Genomic DNA, 18,338 nt, shown 5'->3' with positions numbered 1-18,338 from the left:
TTGTTTCAGTTTTGTTCAGCAAAATATAGATTCAGTAAACATTCAGATTTGGATGAATATGGTTGAAAATATTCAGATTTGGATGAATATTGATTTTCATTCCTCCTAAATCCTGCTTTTTAAAAAAAGACACTTATTATTTAAAAAATCCTCTGCACTGTGATTTGAAATATTTATAGTTTTACATGTTAAATATGACAAATTTCTATACACTATGAGTTACAGGATTCTTGGGTTCTTTATACACCAGTGGCTCTGCTGTTAAGAGGTCGACTCTACCACAAGCATTCTGTATGTTGCTATACTTTTAATGATTTTCTTCACAATAAAACCATGTAGAGCTACGCTTCTGCCATTGTTTTGGTTATTGAGCTGCTATCTGAGTGAGTCATCACACCCAGCCAGATCGTAGTAGGCTTACTCTTATTGCTGCTTGCATTAAACAAGCAAATTAATTTCATTCAAATGAGAAAATAGTATTAAATGATGGAGTTCTGCACGGTGCATGAAGAATTGCTTTGTCTCATTGCACTTTGAAGACATTGCGATTGTACTTTTCATGTTTTGATGAAGAATTTCTGAAAACGTACCAGAGTGTGAAAGCAATGGCAAGCAAAATCGCCAAAATATTTAGTATTATGAAAAGTTTTAAAAACGTTAGTTGTTAAAGAATGGATAGAACTTGAAATGGACAATAGCTCTGCTTTCAACACAGTAATTCCAGCCATTTCTAGGCATGGGATTTCCCCCCCTCCCACTGCCCCTGTAATTGAAACATTGATTTCCTGACCCATAGACCACAATCATGACAATTCTTAACGCTAGTGCTCCATAAAGCTCTGTCCTTAGCCCATTACTATACTAATTTCTATACTGTTATGCTCATGACAGTGTGGCCAAATTCTGCTCTAACTTCGTCTACAAGTGTGCAGATGACACCACTGTAGTGGGATGGTATTTGAACAATGGCGAGACTGAATTCAGAGAGGAGATGGTTGAGAGCTTCAACTTCCGAGGTGTAAATGTCGCAAACTTTACCCAAGTTAACCACATCAACAATACAGCCCAGAAAGCACAGTGGTGTCACTCCTTGGAGGAGGTGGGGAGCAGGATCCAATGCAGGGATATGGTTGGAAGTCAGTAGGGACATTTATGAATGTTCAATGAACGGAATAGGCAGGCACACGGCCGGGAGCAAGGACTGACTGGTATATTGAATCACATTTATTTCAATGCAAGAAGCCTGATGGGTAGGCCAGGTGAACTCTGGGCATGGATAGATACGTATGACTGAGACATATGCCCTCAACGAGTATTTCTCTTCTGTGTTTACTATGGTGAAAGACACGAAGACTGGGAACTTGGGGCAGTTAATGACGATGCCTTGAGGACAGCCTGTATTACGATTGAGGAAGCGCTCAACGCCTTGAGGCACTTGAAGGTAGATGAATCCTTTAGGCTGATCTATGATTCATTATTAGACATGGGTGAAATGCTGGAAAACTGCAGAGTGGCTAATATTGTTCCTCTATTTAAGAAGGGCTGCATGAAAAGCTTAGGAATTATAGATCTGTGAACCTAACATCTGTGGTAGGCAAGTTAGTGGAGAGGGTTCTGTGGGATAAGATGTATGTGCATTTGGGTAGATAGACTGATTAGGGATAGTCAGCATGGTTTTGTATGTGGCAGATTGTGTCTTACGAATCTGAACTTTTTGAAGTAACCAAAAAGGTTGATGTGGGCAAAGCTGTAGATATTGTCGACTACACAAAAAAGCTGGAGAAACTCAGCGGGTGCAGCAGCATCTATGGAGCGAAGGAAATAAGCAATGTTTCGGGCCGAAACCCTTCTTCAGACTGATAGGGGGTGGCGGGGAGAAGGAAGGAAAAAGGAGGAGGAGGAGGAGCCAGAGGGCTGAGGGATGGGAGGAGACAGCCCGAGGGCTGAGGAAGGGGAGGAGACAGCAAGGGCTAACAAAATTGGGAGAATTCAATGTTCATGCCCGCAGAATGCAGACTCCCCAAGCGGAATATGAGGTGCTGTTCCTCCAATTTCCGGTGTTGCTCACTGGCCATTTAACCAAGGGGGATAGGATGGAGTCAAGGTATGTGGAGATGAGTTCGGTGGGGCACGAACAGGCAGAGACAATGGGTCTACCGGGACAGTCAGGTTTGTGGATTTTGGGGAGAAGGTAAAATCGGGCCGTGCGGGGCTGGGGAGCGATGAGGGTCCCCATATAGTCGACTATACAGGGTTCTCATTTAATTTTTTCCCCCTGTTGCCAGCCGGGCAACCTTGACAGCCTTTTAGGTTGCCAAATGACAGTTTAGGAGGTCATTTAAGACTGTTTGCATGAAGTGTGCGATAATGTGCTTGGACGAAGTGCGTAGTTACCAGTCGGAATTATGCTCAACGAATCATTCACATAATCATGTTCAAGAAGGAACTGCAGATGCTGGAAAATCGAAGGTAGACAAAAGTGCTGGAGAAACTCAGCGGGTGCAGCAGCATCTATGGAGCGAAGGAAATAGGCAATGTTTCAGGCCGAAACCCATCAGTCTGAAGAAGGGTTTCGGCCCTAAATGTTGCCTATTTCCTTCGCTCCATAGATGCTGCCGCATCCGCTGAGTTTCTCCAGCACTTTTGTCTACATTCACATATTATTTCTGCTTCAAATAACTCACAAACTAAACATATTCACCAATCAAGACATGATATATGCCACAATGACATGCAGCAAAATTATAATACAATATCTCAACTCTATTTACACATTGCAATTAATGCAATTTCTATTAGTTCTTTCCACTTCCAAACAAAAATGTGGTTGGATTATTCAGCATATGATCAACCTGTGTCAATAAATCCTGGAACATGGTAACATATATGCTTAACCATGCACACTACAGATTGGTGCAAGCATGTTTTCTGTGAAGGACCGAAAATTATCATGACATCGCCATAGCATGGGTCGTTATTGCTATTGTCACAGAAACACTCTGGCTTCCCACATAATTTATCCATAACAAAATATACAGGTTACAAGGAAATTTCCAAAGGCATTTTATGATAATAGCTGTTAAAACCGACTATACCCATCTGACAGGTTAAACATTACACTAACTGGCAAGAGATGGCCAAAGGACATAACTGCAGCAAATGTTCTTTTGGTAATATGTTTAAAGGTGACAAAACAAATAATAACATTGGGAATTAAAACACATTTGATTGCATTCTGTTATCAAACATAGTCAATGTTCGCTCTGAAGACCATGAAGCACAATAGGGTCAGGGGGTGTGTGAATCAGTGCGGGGTGGATAGATGGTGGGGGTGGGGGAGGTTGAGAAGGCAATCGGTGCGGAATGGATGGATTGAGACAGGTGAATTAGTACGTGTTGGTTGGAGTATGTAAAATTGTAAAACGGGGGATGTCAGTGGTATTGAATGGGGGGATCAGTACAGGATGAATGGGGGTAGACAAAAATGCTGGAGAAATTCAGCGGGTGAGGCAGCATCTATGGAGCGAAGGAAATAGGCAATGTTTCGGGTCGAGACCCTTCTTCAGACTGTTCCTCCCATTCTTCTTGAGTGGGGGGGATCAGCACAGGATGAATGGGGGGGATCAGTACAGGATGAATGGGGGGGGGGAGGGGGTCACAGTGTGGATCGGAGGGTCTGTGCAGGATGAATGGTGGATCACTACAGGATGAATGAGGGGATCGGTACAGGATGAATGGGGGATCAGTACGGGATGAATGAGGGGATCAGTACAGGATGCATGAGGGGATCAGTACAGGATGCATGAGGGGATCAGTACAGGATGAATGGGAGATCAGTAAAAGATGAATGGGACGATCACTACAGGATGGATGGGGGGTTTGGTGCAGGGTAAATGGAGGGTGGGTCAGTGCGGGATGAATGGAGCATAGAATCTACATTGCAGAAGGTGGAGAAATACAAGCTGCAGCAAAGCTACAGTGCCCTCCATAATGTTTGGGACAAAGACCCGTCATTTATTTATTTGCCTCTACTCCAAAATTTGAGATTTGTAGTAGGAAAAAAAAAGCACATGTGGTTACAGTGCATATTGCAGTAATGAACGAACGTCTCGACTCGAAACGAACGACTACTTATTAAACCCGACATACCTTACAAAGCTTGTAACGTCAGGGGGACCGTCCCCCACCTCTGAAAACATGGAGGGGACACGTCCCCTCTGGCCCCCTCGGGTTTTCCGCCAATGCCTTACCCTATCGAATCATTTTGTCTCACACCTTTGGTTTTAATCTCTGGCCTTTGTTCCAACAACTCCACCCCTCCACCACTCACCTGTGTCCACCTATTACCTGACCTGCTTTGTCCTGCCTCTTCTTTCCCCCCCCCCCCTCCCCTCAAATAATCAGCCTGAAGGGCCCCAACATGAAACGTCGCCTGTCCATGTTCTCCAGAGATGTAGTGGTATTATTTTAATTGTTTATTGAATAAAATCACTTCTACTTGTTTATTGCTTGTTGCATTACAGAAATTCTAGTATGTATGTTTTCTGCTAATCATGGTAGGCCAGGACATGTCCAATACTTCAGCTAAGTAGAACATAGTTGTGCCTATTTCAATTTTTTTTTTTTCATTCTGAACTAAGTGCTTGCCAGTTGCTCACTTGCATTAAAATGCAGTTTTAAATCTTAACAAAACTTGCCTTCATTATATATACTTTAAGAAAAATTCTAAACCTTGAATAGACAACTTTCACCGGCATACTTGTCTTCCCGTCCTCGTCTGTTTCTGAAGGAATAGAAATGATTTTTTTCTGTAGTGAAGTTGAGCAAAATGCCTACAATTTGTAATAAGCAAAAATGATCTTTGATTTCCTTGCAGTAGCATTTTCAATACTTTGAAAATATTTTTGGTTGCAATAATGTAAATAATTGCATCGTACAGATCCATATTGGTTAAATACATCTTTTGATTTGTGATCTGCTGGGTTAGCTGAACAAATAATTTTTTTTTAAAACAGTCTGAAGAAGCGTCCCGACCTGAAACGTCAAGTATCCATTTTTCCCAAAGATGCTGCCTGACCCAAGAGTCAGGAGTGTTTTATTGTCGTATGTCCCAGATAGGACAATGACATTCTTACTTGCTGCAGAATATGTAAACATAGTACATAACGGGAGAAGAAAAAAAAAGTTCAGTGTGTGTATACACATGCCCACATACTCAATAAATAACATACATAGTGCAATAATAATAATAGTCTGTTGCAGTTATATTTGTTGTCGTGTTTAATAGCCTGATGCCTGTAGGGAAGAAGCTGTTCCTGAACCTGGACGTTACAGTTTTCAGGCTCCTGTACCTTCTTCCCAATGGCAATGGTGAGATGAATGTGTGACCCGCTGAGTTACTCCAGCATTTTGTGTCTGTCATTGGTATAAACCAGCATTTGCAGTTCATATAATTATTAAAACAATTTTTGTTCTCTCCTTACATTGGCTAAGGACCATTGCCTACTGGTTCCTACCAAATATGGGTGTACTATCAGCAAGATCAATGCATTGAAATAGAAGGCTTGTGTTTCTGTTGTGACTTCCATGCATCTGTTATGATGTTCAAATATACTTTACCGTCAAAATATTTTTGAAATGTGGTTACTGATTTAAAAAAAAAAATACAACATCAATTCTGAGCAACGAGTTCTTGCAAAGAATAATGTGATAAAGGCCAAATGATCTCTTTATGGGATATTTATTAATGAATAAATAATGACTAAAATATCAGAAATAGTCCCTGGTTCTTTGAAACAGATCTTTGGAATTATTTATATTCAAATTGGGTGGAGACATGGGCTAAATTTGGGATTTTATCTGAAAGTTAATATTGTTTGAATAGCATGCCAGCAGTGTGTCTTCATTCTTACAGGCTGGCTCTGAAGTGATGCCATTGCCCAGAAATTATCACCTTCATGGAAAAGATTATATGGAGGAATCTGTAATCGTCACTGTGCAATTTTGCTTTAAATGCTCTGAAGCAATATAATGTTTGTCAAAGATATACTGTATATTGGGATGTTCAGCTCATAATTGAAAAAGATATTTCCAAGCCTAGCATCTGTTACAGTTCAACATTGTACCATTTGTGCTTTACAGCAATGGATGTTGTACAGGAGACTGAAGATGTCTTCAGGAGTTACGTGTTCTTCCGGTACCAGTCAGAGAGGAATGAAGGAGAGCAACTTCCAGATAATCCAGAAATAACTCAGATGCATCAGCCATCTAGCGGGTAAACATTGATATAGTATAACTTACCTTATACTATACAATTTAAGAGATTTACTTGGGTAAAGATTGGGGGGAGGGGGATCTGTTATGTGGAACCAGGAACTGCAGATGCTGTTTTACAAAAAAGTACACAAAATGCAGAATATCTCAGCTTTCTTTCCTCTAGTTTCAGATTCTGAGGATCCTTTTGTATCGCATCTTCTGTTTTAATCTCTGGCCTTTGTTCTGGCCATCTGCCTATCAAACCTTCTCCCCACACCTGTGTTCACCTATTACCTGCCACGTTTTGTCCTGCCACTCCCCTCTCCTGGCTTTCTTTCCCCACCTTCCTAGCTCTCCCCCCCCCCCCCCCCCCCTCCACACATAATCAATCTGAAGGAGGGACCCAACCCATAACGTCACGTATCCATGTTCTCCAGAGATGCTGCCTGACCCGCTGAGTTACTCCAGTATTTTGTGGGGGGTTTTTAGCGGATCATTCATGATATCTTTAATTTTCTCTAGCATCAAATCATTACAGCATTGAAAGAGTGATCGTGTTTGAGCCAGCTCTCTACCAGATTAGCCCACTAGATTGGGGGGAAGGGGGATCTTTTATGTGGAAACAAGGAACTGCACATCCAGAAAGCACATCAGCACCTCTACTACCTGAGAAGATTACAGAGAGTCGGGATGTCAAGCAGGACTCTCTCGAACTTCTACAGGTGTACAGTAGAGAGCATGCTGACCGGTTGCATCGTGGCTTGGTTTGGCAACTTGAGCGCCCAGGATCGGAAAAGACTGCAAAAAGTTGTAAACGCTGCCCAGTCCATCATCGGCTCTGACCTCCCTGCGACAGGCCAATGGGTATTATTGGAGTTGGTAAAGTCACCGATGAAGTCATAGAGGGAAAGATCCTTTGGAATGGTAAGGGGAGAAGATACATCTGGAAGTGAAAATTAGAATATGATGCTTTAAATGTGTAAGCCTCAGGTGGAAGGTAAGGATGGAGGCTGTGGTGGAACCCCTTCCTGGCTGTTGAGAGGGGGATTGGTAGGTAGCCAGGTGCAGATGTGTGGGTCACTGAATGGATATAGATAAGAGTCCTATCAACCACAACTTGGTGTTTGACTTCATATCTAGTTCTGAAGCAGTTGACCTGAAACATTAACTTTATTTCTTTATCCGCACATGCTATCTGATCTGCATGTTTTCCAGCAATTTGCTTATTTCAGACTTTCAGCTTCATAATTTGAGTTTCAATCTTCTTGTTTTATCCCTTCTCCATCAGTACTCCAACTCTCGTAGGAAGGCAACTTGCTGTTATTGGAGACGACATCAACCGAAGATATGACATGGAATTCCAGAATTTGTTGTCAGGGTTGCCACTCAATGCACAAAATGCCTATGATTACTTCTGCAAAATAGCTAATGGGTAAGTCTGAATCAAGGATACAAATTAATTTTCACGGTGTATATACACTTCTGAATTCATTATCCTACTACCATCAGCAGTTGTATCATCAATGAAGATAAGTGAGCCAGTTCCTTCAGCAGCCATACATGCCCAGGCCATAACCCCCCACCGTGTTTCACAGATGAGGTGGTATGCTTTGGATCTTGGGCAGTTCCTATTCTCCTCCATACTTTGCTCTTGCCATCACTCTGATATAAATTAATCTTCGTCTCATCTGTTCACAAGACCTTTTTCCACAACTGTGGTTGCTCTTTTAAGCACTTCTTGGCAAACTGTAACCTGACCATCTTATTTTTGCTGCTAGCCAGTGGTTTGCATCTTGCAGTGTAGCCACTGTATTTCTGTGCATGAAGTCTTCTGCGGACAGTGGTCAGTGGACGGTGATCATTGACAAATCCACACCTGACCCCTGACGAATGTTTCTGATCTGTCAGACAAGTGTTTGGGGATTTTTCTTTTTTTATAGAAATAATTCTTCTGTCATCAGCTGTGGAGGTTTTCCTTGGCCTGCCAGTCCCTTTGCGATTAGTAAGCTCAACAGTACTCTCTTTCTTCTTAATGATGTTCCAAACAGTTGATTTTGGTAGTCAAGAGTCAAGAGAGTTTATTGTCATGTGTCCCTGACAGGACAATGAAATTCTTGCTTTACTTCAGCACACCAGAACATAGTAGGCATTGACTACAAAACAGATCAGTGTGTACAGGGCCTTGGTGAGACCACACCTGGAGTATTGCCTACAGTTTTGGTCTCCTAATCTGAGGAAAGACATTCTTGCCATAGAGGGAGTACAGAGAAGGTTCACCAGACTGATTCCTGGGATGTCAGAACTTTCATATGAAGAAAGACTGGATAGACTCAGCTTGTACTCGCTAGAATTTAGAAGATTGAAGGGGATCTTATAGAAACTTACAACATTCTTAAGGGGTTGGACAGGCTAGATGCAGGAAGATTGTTCCAGATGTTGGGGAAGTCCAGAACAAGGGCTCACAGTTTAAGGATAAGGGTTAAATCTTTTAGGACCGAGATGAGGAAAACATTTTTCACACAGAGTGTGGTGAATCTCTGGAATTCTCTGCCACAGAAGGTAGTTGAGGCCAATTCATTGGCTATATTTAAGAGGGAGTTAGATGTGGCCCTTGTGACTAAAGGGATCAGGGGGTATGGAGAGAAGGCAGGATACCGAGTTGGATGATCAGCCATGATCATATTGAATGGCGGTGCAGGCTCGAAGGGCCGAATGGCCTACTCCTGCACCTATTTTCTATGTATCTATGTCCATATACCATTACATACGTAAATACACACATGAATAAATAAACTGATAAAGTGCAAATAACAGATAATGGGCTATTAATGTTCAGAGTTTTGTCCGAGCCAAGTTTAATAGCCAATTACAGAGGGATGCGCAGAGACCCAGTTCTGCGAGTTTGGTAACCAGCTTGGAGGGGATGATTATATTAAATGCCGAGCTGTAATCAATGAATAACAGCCTAAGGTTTGGCTGATGTCTCTAACAGTTTTATTCTTGTTTCTCACTCATTATGGCTTCTTTAACATTCATTTCCAAAGGTGGTGGAAAGACTGGAGGAAAGACTAGGTGCTGAGAGCTCTCTTATAGCTGCATTAAGGAGGCATTTAAACACACCTGAGCAATTACAAACACCTGTGAAGCCACATGTCCCAAACATTATGGTGCCCTGAAATGGGGGGACTGTATAAACACAGCTGTAATTTCTACATGGTGAAACCAAAATGTATAAAAAATACCCTTTATTAAAATCTGACAATATGCACTATAAGCACATGTGACTTTTTTTTCCTATTACAAATCTCAAATTGTGGAGTACAGATGGGTCTTTGTCCCAAACATTATGAAGGGCACTGTAGCTTTGCTGCAGCTTGTATTTCTCCATCTTCTGCAATGTCGATTCTATGCTCCTTTTTAATGTTTAATATTCTAAAATATGGTTATTACTTGAATCTTTGCAGTGCAACCTAAGTATTTTGCATAAAACGTACACATGCCTACGCCTTCTCGAAAATTTGATTGGGGTTGGGGCCAGATATTTAAACACTCAGTTCGTCAAGAGAGCCTCTTCAGGAATTAGTGATATAATGGTCACTGCTGTTATGTATTACAATCTTACTTGTTACAGATTTGTCTGAATTTCTCATTAAGTTTCAACCTTAGTTACACTATTAAATTTTGAAGTGTACATTGTGATGCTGATTGTTCATATCTAATTGTTATTCCTGTCCTTTATTTCTGCTTTCCTCTGGATGATGGACTATAGACTCTTTACTATTACTTGATTATTACTGCTTTACAACAGCAAGGGCAAGTAAATACATTCTCATTTTACTTGTACTCTTACAACGTTTTGTTGTATAATCTTTGTAGCAATCTACTATCAACGTGAAATTTTGAAAGCAGTTTATAATACTATCTATCAATGCATCTCTTAGCATAAAGTTTGGAATGGTGAGTGAGCCATCGATGCACACAGCAAACTCACTTTTTGACTGACCCAGTTCATTTGAGAGTTATTGGGGGGGGGGGGGGGGAATTAAAAGCAAATGTCCAAAATCTGGAGAAAAAACACAATGCTGGAAATGCCCATCATCTATGTAAAGCGAAACTGAGTTAACTCCTCTGGTTGAAGACCCTTTATCATGACTGGGAAAGTAAATTTTTCAGCATGTTGAGGGATAGCTGGATAGCACAAAGGGAATACTCTAAAGTGAGGGTGCAACTGCTGAGGTGAACACGTTGTTTTCAAAGTAATTTAGATATAGAATTAATGAGAGGATTTAAAGTTCTTGAATATATGATTGCTTTGCTCTTGCTCTGCAAGACCTGTCACCGAATCACCCAATGAGAATAAACGGAGCTGAGAGTTGGTTGAGAATATTTGGTTACCAAGTTCCACAAGAAAATTTTGTAGTAATCCTGAGAAAGTCATTGAGAAACACCAGCTTTATCTTAAAATGTAATTCAACCCAAGGTAATAACTGATGCAGTTGCTGTGGGAATTCTGTTGTCATATTAATTGAATTAAAAGAAACTAGCTCATAAGATCATAAAGCATAGGAGTGGATTAGGCCATTCGGCCCCTTGAGTCTACTCTGCCATATGATCATGGTTAATCTATGTTTTTCTTCTCAATCCCATGCTCTTGGTTTCTCCCCAAACAGGTAGTTCTGTTATAAAGCAGATTGGATATAACATGATTGAGTCGGGGAATACTATTTTGTATTACGCAGGTAGAATTGGTCATCATGCAATTTAGATTGCGCTGGAGAACTGCTTTTTAATTTTACGGGAAATTGTAAGATAGAAAGCTGTCTTGGAAAAATGTCTGTAAAGTACCTTCTTGCATTCTAATGTAATGGAGGAAACTTTTTTCAATGTCTAACCTTGACGGAGATAAGACTTTTTTTCTGACCAGGATTTTTATGTTAACTTTTATTTTGTTTGTGTGTGTCTTGTTGCTTTTCACTTAGTATGGCTGTGTGGTAATTCAAATTTCACTGTACCTTAATTGGTACATGTGACAATAAACTGACCTTGAGGCAATCACCTCCTATCCATTCTTCCAAGCGATGCTGTCTGACCCGCTGATGAGTTGCTCCAGCATTTTGTGTCTATCACAGTATTCTGTGACATTGTTTACTAATTTAGAATCGTCAGCCTTGGTTATTATATAAACAGTATGTAGCACTCGTGGTTCAACATAGGCAGTGTGAATTTGCTTACTGTATTAGAAGCTCTGTATACAATATTGTGTAACTCAGAATTTGAAGATAATGCTGTCATTATATGTTTTACTTGCAGGCTTTTTGAAAGTGGTATAAATTGGGGCCGTGTGATAGCGTTGTTGGGCTTTGGCTATCGAATGGCCATTCATGTCTTCCAGAATGGTATGAAGGGATTTCTCAGTCAAATTGCAAAATTCATAGCACAGTTTCTTCTGAAAAATAGAATTGCACAATGGATTGCAATGCAAGGAGGTTGGGTAAGTGCAATACTTGTTTACAACTATTAATTTCTCGCCAGTTGCGGAAGTGTTCGACTTTTGTGAGCAATATTTTGTGCCACCGATTTTCCCCCTTTTGAAGCATATTTTTAGCATTACAATAATATTCCCAAACCTTTCCACATCATTCTTTGTGAACCTTGACTCAACATCAGCAGACTCATGATAACTGCTTTCTCTGGTTTTATCTGATACCTGGACTATTTGCAATTGCTTCTCTTTCCCTCTTTCCATTCCTGTTTTTTAATCCGAGAATGAGGAAACCTGATCAGAGCGTCTTTTAGCTAGCATCAAGCAAACTAGTACAAAACGGGGTAATCTTAGGATATTCATCTATATATTGCAACTACTTACTAAATAATAGACCCAAAATGCTGAAACAACTCAGCGGGTCAGGCAGCATTTCTGGAGAAAAGGAACAGGTGGCTTTTCAGGTCAAGACCCTTCTTCAGTCTCGACGCAAAATGTCACCTATTTTCTCCAGAGATACTTTCAGTCCCGCTGAGTTTCTCCAGCATTTTGTGTCTATCTTTAGTGTAAACCAACATCTGTAGTTCCTTCCTACACCTACTAAATAAATCTAGTTGGGTATTGAACAATTATATTGTTTTTAGATATCTATATATTTACCTAAAGATTGTTACATCTTGTACTTCAGCCATGTTTGTCATTTGAGCTCAAGTGCAGAGAATTATTTTAAATCCATTCTATAAATTATTTGGAGAAAATGTATTATCCAAAATAATTCTCAATGAGTATCAGTGCTGATTTTGATTGCATTTTATGTTCAACACATGTTTTTCCTCTTAAAGGAATACTACAGATGAATTCTACAACTGTAAAGAAATTAATTACATATAAGCTCTAGATTTAGCTGGAAAATTATTAAATATTCTAATGATTTTGTTAATACACTTTTGGTTATCCCTCATAACTGAGGAAGGACTATTTTCTCTGCCAGAATAAAGTTTCCTCTGCCTGAATAAAGTGGTTAAAATCAAAAATGTGCCGAGCATGGATTTTTTCATAACTGGCCCAAATGAAGCCTCTTTATTTTTTTTAATACATGAATTTCTTTTGTTTCTTTGTATTCTAGTCTGTACAATTGATTTTGTTGAGGTTTATTGAGCTTTTAAACTAAATATTAACATTACTGTAATTGCAAGTTATCGCATGTGACTTGTATACAATGTGGAGTTTATCTTTATTAATACTGTAGTGTGGGTTGTACACCACAGTATTAAGAAACTACTTAATTCTATTTTTCTATCTAGGATAGGAATCATTTTTTACCTTCAGAGCTCATTCCTCTAAATAACATTTTAATATAGAATATTTGATTCATTCTTTCTTTTCTCAACAGGTGGCAGCTTTAGAGTTGGATAATATTTATGTCAAATGGATGCTTGGGATTCTGTCTGTGGTTCTACTTGGTGTGTTCGTTGTCCACAAGTTTTACAAATCTTAATACATGGATCACTGCTGGAGCAGGCCTCCAGTCTTGGACTGCAAAAAAATCTTTTTAGAAACAATTCGCATCGACAAAATTATGAGATGTGCTATTTATAATGAATGGTGATGTTTATCGAGAAATTCCCAGCTGTCATTTATTGGATGGCCAATTCCAACAATCATGTTTTTTTTAAACAAAGTTGTATTAATTTTCAGCTGGTCCATTCTTCGCTTTTTTTGCACCTCATTTCTAAAACATGAGATCAGTTCCAATTCTCAGTGTTGTATGCACAGAACTATCTTTCATGTTGCATTGGCAAAACTGACATCAACCAGTGTCCATCCACTTGTGAATCTTGTTCCTGCAGGAACAGCATTTGTATGCTGAGATGTTGAGCCTTGGAGCTTTAATATGTTTAACAAAAACGACAGGGTAACTTTTGTACATAGGAGTTTTATTGTCAGCAAAACAAATTGTTCTTTACTTTAAACCTTGGATGCCTCCTTTCAATTTTAATGAACCTTTGCATGGTGATCTCAAAAGTTGTGTTATTGGCAGTATAAGCAGTTGTAACCCGAGGTGGAAGTGATGTTGCATCTACAACAAATTAAAGTGCTTTAAAAAATTTAAAAAAAAGGCTAGCAAATTGTTGGGGCGAAACTGAATTTGTGCTCATCGTGGGAATTGTGGTCATAGATGGCTGAGGCTTGAGTCTTGTTTCTTTTTGTTACTAATTCGTGAACTGTGTATAATCTAGTTTAGAACTGTGGTATTTTGGGAGTATAGCAATCTGAATTTGGATACTGGTGAATTGTGCTGCTAGGCCCAACAGGTGTCTTGAAGTATCCTAAAGTTTTTTTAATGTAAATGCTGATTAATTTAAGAAAGGATTATTTAAGAATAACTGTTTGAATTCTTATTTATGTTTGAGAGTTTGAAGACCAATGTAGCAATACAAAGGGAGCAGGCATTTGGGCTGTCTATATTTAATAACTAACCTCCTTTCTATAGCTTGATTAACTCCTGGCTTTCTGCAACTTTAATGTCAGGGTATATTAGTGTAAAGAGAAAAGGCTTTGGGAAACTTTGTAATATTATGGAGATTGAAATTTGTGCATGTACTCAATATTAATGTAATTTTGTAACTCTTTGCTTATTAATAATTTGCTTATTAAACCTTAGAAGTTGGCAGAGATTTAAATTGTCTGCAGATTAGCTTGTGTTTCTTGGAATGAGCACCCAAGAAGGCATTTATAATTTCCGAGGCACTATTGTTTAATCATTCGAAAAGACCCCTTGACTGACAATTTATAAAGACCAGTTTTCCTCCAAGAATTAAACTATGAAAACCAAATGCCTTGCAGCCTTTCTGCGTTTGTGAGCTAGCAAAGATGAGTAGCACTTTAGGATGTACAGGACCATTGGATCCTTATCTTTAATTTTGGTGCTCCCAATACTGTGGACTGTTATGGAAAGGATACGTGGCTGCTGTGATCCAAGTTAACTGATATGTGAGGCTTCGCACTGCCCATGGTCTTATGAACTGAAACTCTATAAAATGCGCATGCTGTGTGAGATGAATCAAAATGTAACATAAAAGGAACGTGCGCTAGGACTAAAGTTTTAAATTGGATGATGGATACATATTTGATTTCTCGTGCATAAGATGGAGCAGCATGTTGATGGCGAAGCATTGTATGTACTTTGTAGGTGCATGTGTGAATTCTTGGCCTTCTGCCAGAGGAATCACACTGCCTGCAAAGTGTTTCGCTACATGTGACTGCTCCAATGCAACAAACGGTAGTCCGCAAAAACCAATAAATTTGCGTTTGGGAATGGTGGTAGGCCACCAAATATCTCTGAGACCAAACTCTATTTACAGAGGATTTTGTACAGTATGTACTCTTATTCTCTTTCCTGCTGTTCTTGCATAGCATTAAATGGAAATAGGAAATTCTTACCACTGACAAAGAAAGTGTTTAAAATGATCAGAACACTATTAGATCAAAGTTCATATGTGGTGAGCCATAAAAGTTTATGGTGGGAACATCTAACATTTATATAAAAGATGAAGTTGACAGTACTAAACTGCAGTTGATAACTTTTTTAAATGGGTTACTCCAATTATCTTCCTATTCTAGATTTGAATCATTTGTCTTGTTTGACAAAGGCTAATTTCAACACAGCCACATTCCACCATCATAAAATGTAAATCCCAATTGTCAATTTGTAATTGCTTGTGGCCATTTAGTCGACAGACAGACAGACAGACAGAGGTCATCCAATTTTTTTTGTTAATGGATATTGGCTATAGAATCTGATTTGGTGTTAAATTATCAGTTTTTCAGGAAGCTTTTAACAAAAATTATTAAATCAGTTTTAGCAGACCAGAATAAGACCCTGGTTGTACTTTGACAAAAGCAAGAACATTGATTTTTCTAAGAGCTTCCACCTTTTTTCATTCCACTCATCTTTGTTTCTTTTTGATTTTCCTTTCAACATTTTTTTCTGGAGACCTTTCATTTGACTGTAAATATTCCTTTTAGAGATGAGTTTTCTCCTGTAAGCACATTTCAAGAGCATCAAGTATGCACTGGAATCAGCTTCTGTTCCTTGGCATATAGATTTTGCTTCTACAAACAAAAAAATAAGAACATGCAACAGTTTTAAGCAGGTACTTTTTCAATTATTTTTGCACGTTTCAATAGTGTAGTGCAAGTTTCAAATCAGGTTTGTTTTCAGAACTCTCAATTTTGTTTCCAAAATTATGCTTATGCAGCATAAATTGTACTTGTAGACCACTCTGAAAATTAAGTGCAAACCTAAATGGGCAGCACTAAGATAGAAATCACCACTTGTGGCTTCTTGGCTCTTAATATATTTGCGTGTAATACTGTAATAGTAGTCAATTTCTTCCCAATGATTATCAGAGAGGAACAACTTTACACATTTGCCAGTTGATCCTTAATTGTGGCAGTAATTGTGATGTTGGTATGCAAATCATCAGCCACTGTGGCAATTATGAGCCTTGTGTTCTGCAGGAATGCTGAGTTGGTCAATTTGGTAAATATATCTGATGAACTTATTGTGCAGCTACAATCATGGTGTACCACATAACAACATATTGTTTGTGTTTTAACGTTATGTGGAAGTGACTGTTTAAGTATTGGATAGCAGTGGAAGTATTTTTCAGTTTATATATTTTGCATATATTCTTGTGAACAATTGTCATGTTTGTCATTCTCATATTTGGTACTTCAAACCTCTGGGTAATTAACAACTTGAAACGTGTTAAAACGTATAAATTTAAATAATGCATGTGACGCTGTATACCTAATTAGAAGTTCAATCATATGGAGTTAAAATAAAACTTTTATATCAGCTGTGCTGCTCTGTTTACTGTTACAGGAAAGAGATGTAAGTGACAGTTGTGTATTTGTACAGTGAAATAAAGCCATGCCTTTGCAAAATATTCTGTTATTTCCCAACTCTTAAATAAAACCTCTAATAATTCATTCTTGAAGATGATGCTTAATTTTGTTGGCTCTTGGATATATTAAGTGGATTGTCTTTGTTTTCTGACTTTGGGTGTTTCACAAAAAAACAACAATGGAGCTGGAGCAAGGCCGACCAGCCACTGTGTCTGCTTCACCACTGTAGATGATCAAGGCTGATTTTTTTTTTAATTTGAATTTGAATTTGATTCCTTTATTGTCATTCAGACCTTTCAGTCTGAACGAAATTACGTTGCCTGCAGTCATACACAGTAACAATAAATAACAAAACATACAATAAACACAAATTAACATCCACCACAGTGAGTTCACCAAGCTCCTCCTCACTGTGATGGAGGCAAAAGTCTTAGTCTCTGTCTCTTCCCTCCTTGTTCTCCCTCTGCGCTGAGGCGATCGATCCAGGCCGAAGATGCCGCTCTCCAGTCCAGCGGACCTCCGTGGTGATGTCGCCGCTGCCGAAAGCCGGAACGCCGTCTCCGCTCCGAGTCGGCCCGCCACAGCCTCAGCTCCGAGTCCCGTTGCATCAGCTCCGAGTCCCGCAGCCTCAGCTCCGAGTCCCGCTGCATCAGCTCCGAGTCCCGCAGCCCCAGCCCCAGGCCGCTGCATCAGCTCCGAGTCCCGCTGCATCAGCTCCGAGTCCCGCTGCATCAGCTCCGAGTCCCGCTGCATAAGCTCCGAGTCCCGCAGTCTCAGCTCCGGGCCGCTGCTGAAAGCTGGAACGCCGCAGCAGCGAGTCGGGCCACCGCTGCCTTGGCCCGGAAGACGGCCAGCCTCGCGTTGGTAAGTCCTGGCTGGCTCTGCCTCCGGAGCCTCGAGGTCGGTCGCAGTTTGGAGACCGCCAGCTCAGCGCAGACGGAGGCAGAGAAGGGGGATACGACAAGAAAAAGTCGCATTCCCCCGAAGGGAGAGACAAAAAAACATGTTTCACCTCCCCCATAACACAACCTAATAAACTAAAACTTAGCCAAAACAAGACAAAAAAAACAACAACAAAAAGTAAAGACAGACGGACTGCAGGCTGTTAACAGCGCCGCCACTCCTGGATTTCAGCTGCACTGTCTGGCCCGTTCACATAGCTCCTGATTCTCTCCAGGCATCAAAGAAACTGATTCAGCATTACATATATTTTAATGATTCAGCTTCCACAAAAAAGTCGTGACTTTTTAATGACGAAATTCCCGTTGGCCCTTTCAGTTCAGAAGTCATCCATTTGAACTTCCTCTGGCCTACCTCCCAGTGCAAAGGATATCCTTTACAAATAAGACCAAAACTGTGCTTAGTACTTCACATGTAACTTTGCCAACTCCTTGTACAGTTGCTGTAAGCTCATTTATATTTAATCCTCCTTGCAGTAAAGACTGCTTCACTTAATTACCACCTGTGCTTGCTAACTTTTAATGTATAAAAGCTGTTAGGAATCATTGTTTATTCAACTGCATGTAGTCTTTCTTTCTGTGATAACAGGAATTTATCTTGAACAACACTTGGAAGCTTGAAAATTGAAGAGGGGACTGCGGGACACCGGGAAGGCTTTTGATTTTTCTTTTGAGCCACAAAGTGTACCTGATATATGGCAATGTGATTTAAAGGTAACCCAATGAAA

The 18,338-nt window shown here is 39.9% G+C and overlaps 1 protein-coding gene across 2 annotated transcripts in view; it reads left to right on the top strand.

The window, feature by feature from the left end:
• bak1 (BCL2 antagonist/killer 1) overlaps positions 1 to 16,740 on the top strand; it is a 38,625-nt gene extending 21,885 nt beyond the window's left edge. The window contains exons 3-6 of one of the 2 annotated variants that reach the window (XM_033042365.1): positions 6,142 to 6,274; positions 7,544 to 7,687; positions 11,566 to 11,746; positions 13,131 to 16,740. In XM_033042365.1, the coding sequence (XP_032898256.1) occupies positions 6,142 to 6,274; positions 7,544 to 7,687; positions 11,566 to 11,746; positions 13,131 to 13,235 (563 nt within the window). In that variant the 3' untranslated portion in view covers positions 13,236 to 16,740. The remainder of the gene's footprint in view (positions 1 to 6,141; positions 6,275 to 7,543; positions 7,688 to 11,565; positions 11,747 to 13,130) is intronic. The other variant, XM_033042364.1, reaches the window with a different exon arrangement.
• The last annotated feature ends 1,598 nt before the right edge of the window (positions 16,741 to 18,338 follow it).

The sequence above is a fragment of the Amblyraja radiata genome, chromosome 24, assembly GCF_010909765.2.
Source record: "Amblyraja radiata isolate CabotCenter1 chromosome 24, sAmbRad1.1.pri, whole genome shotgun sequence".
Classification (NCBI taxonomy): domain Eukaryota; kingdom Metazoa; phylum Chordata; class Chondrichthyes; order Rajiformes; family Rajidae; genus Amblyraja; species Amblyraja radiata.
The sequence above is the reverse complement of the archived record's forward strand: the minus strand, read 5'-3'. Positions and strand labels throughout refer to the sequence as shown.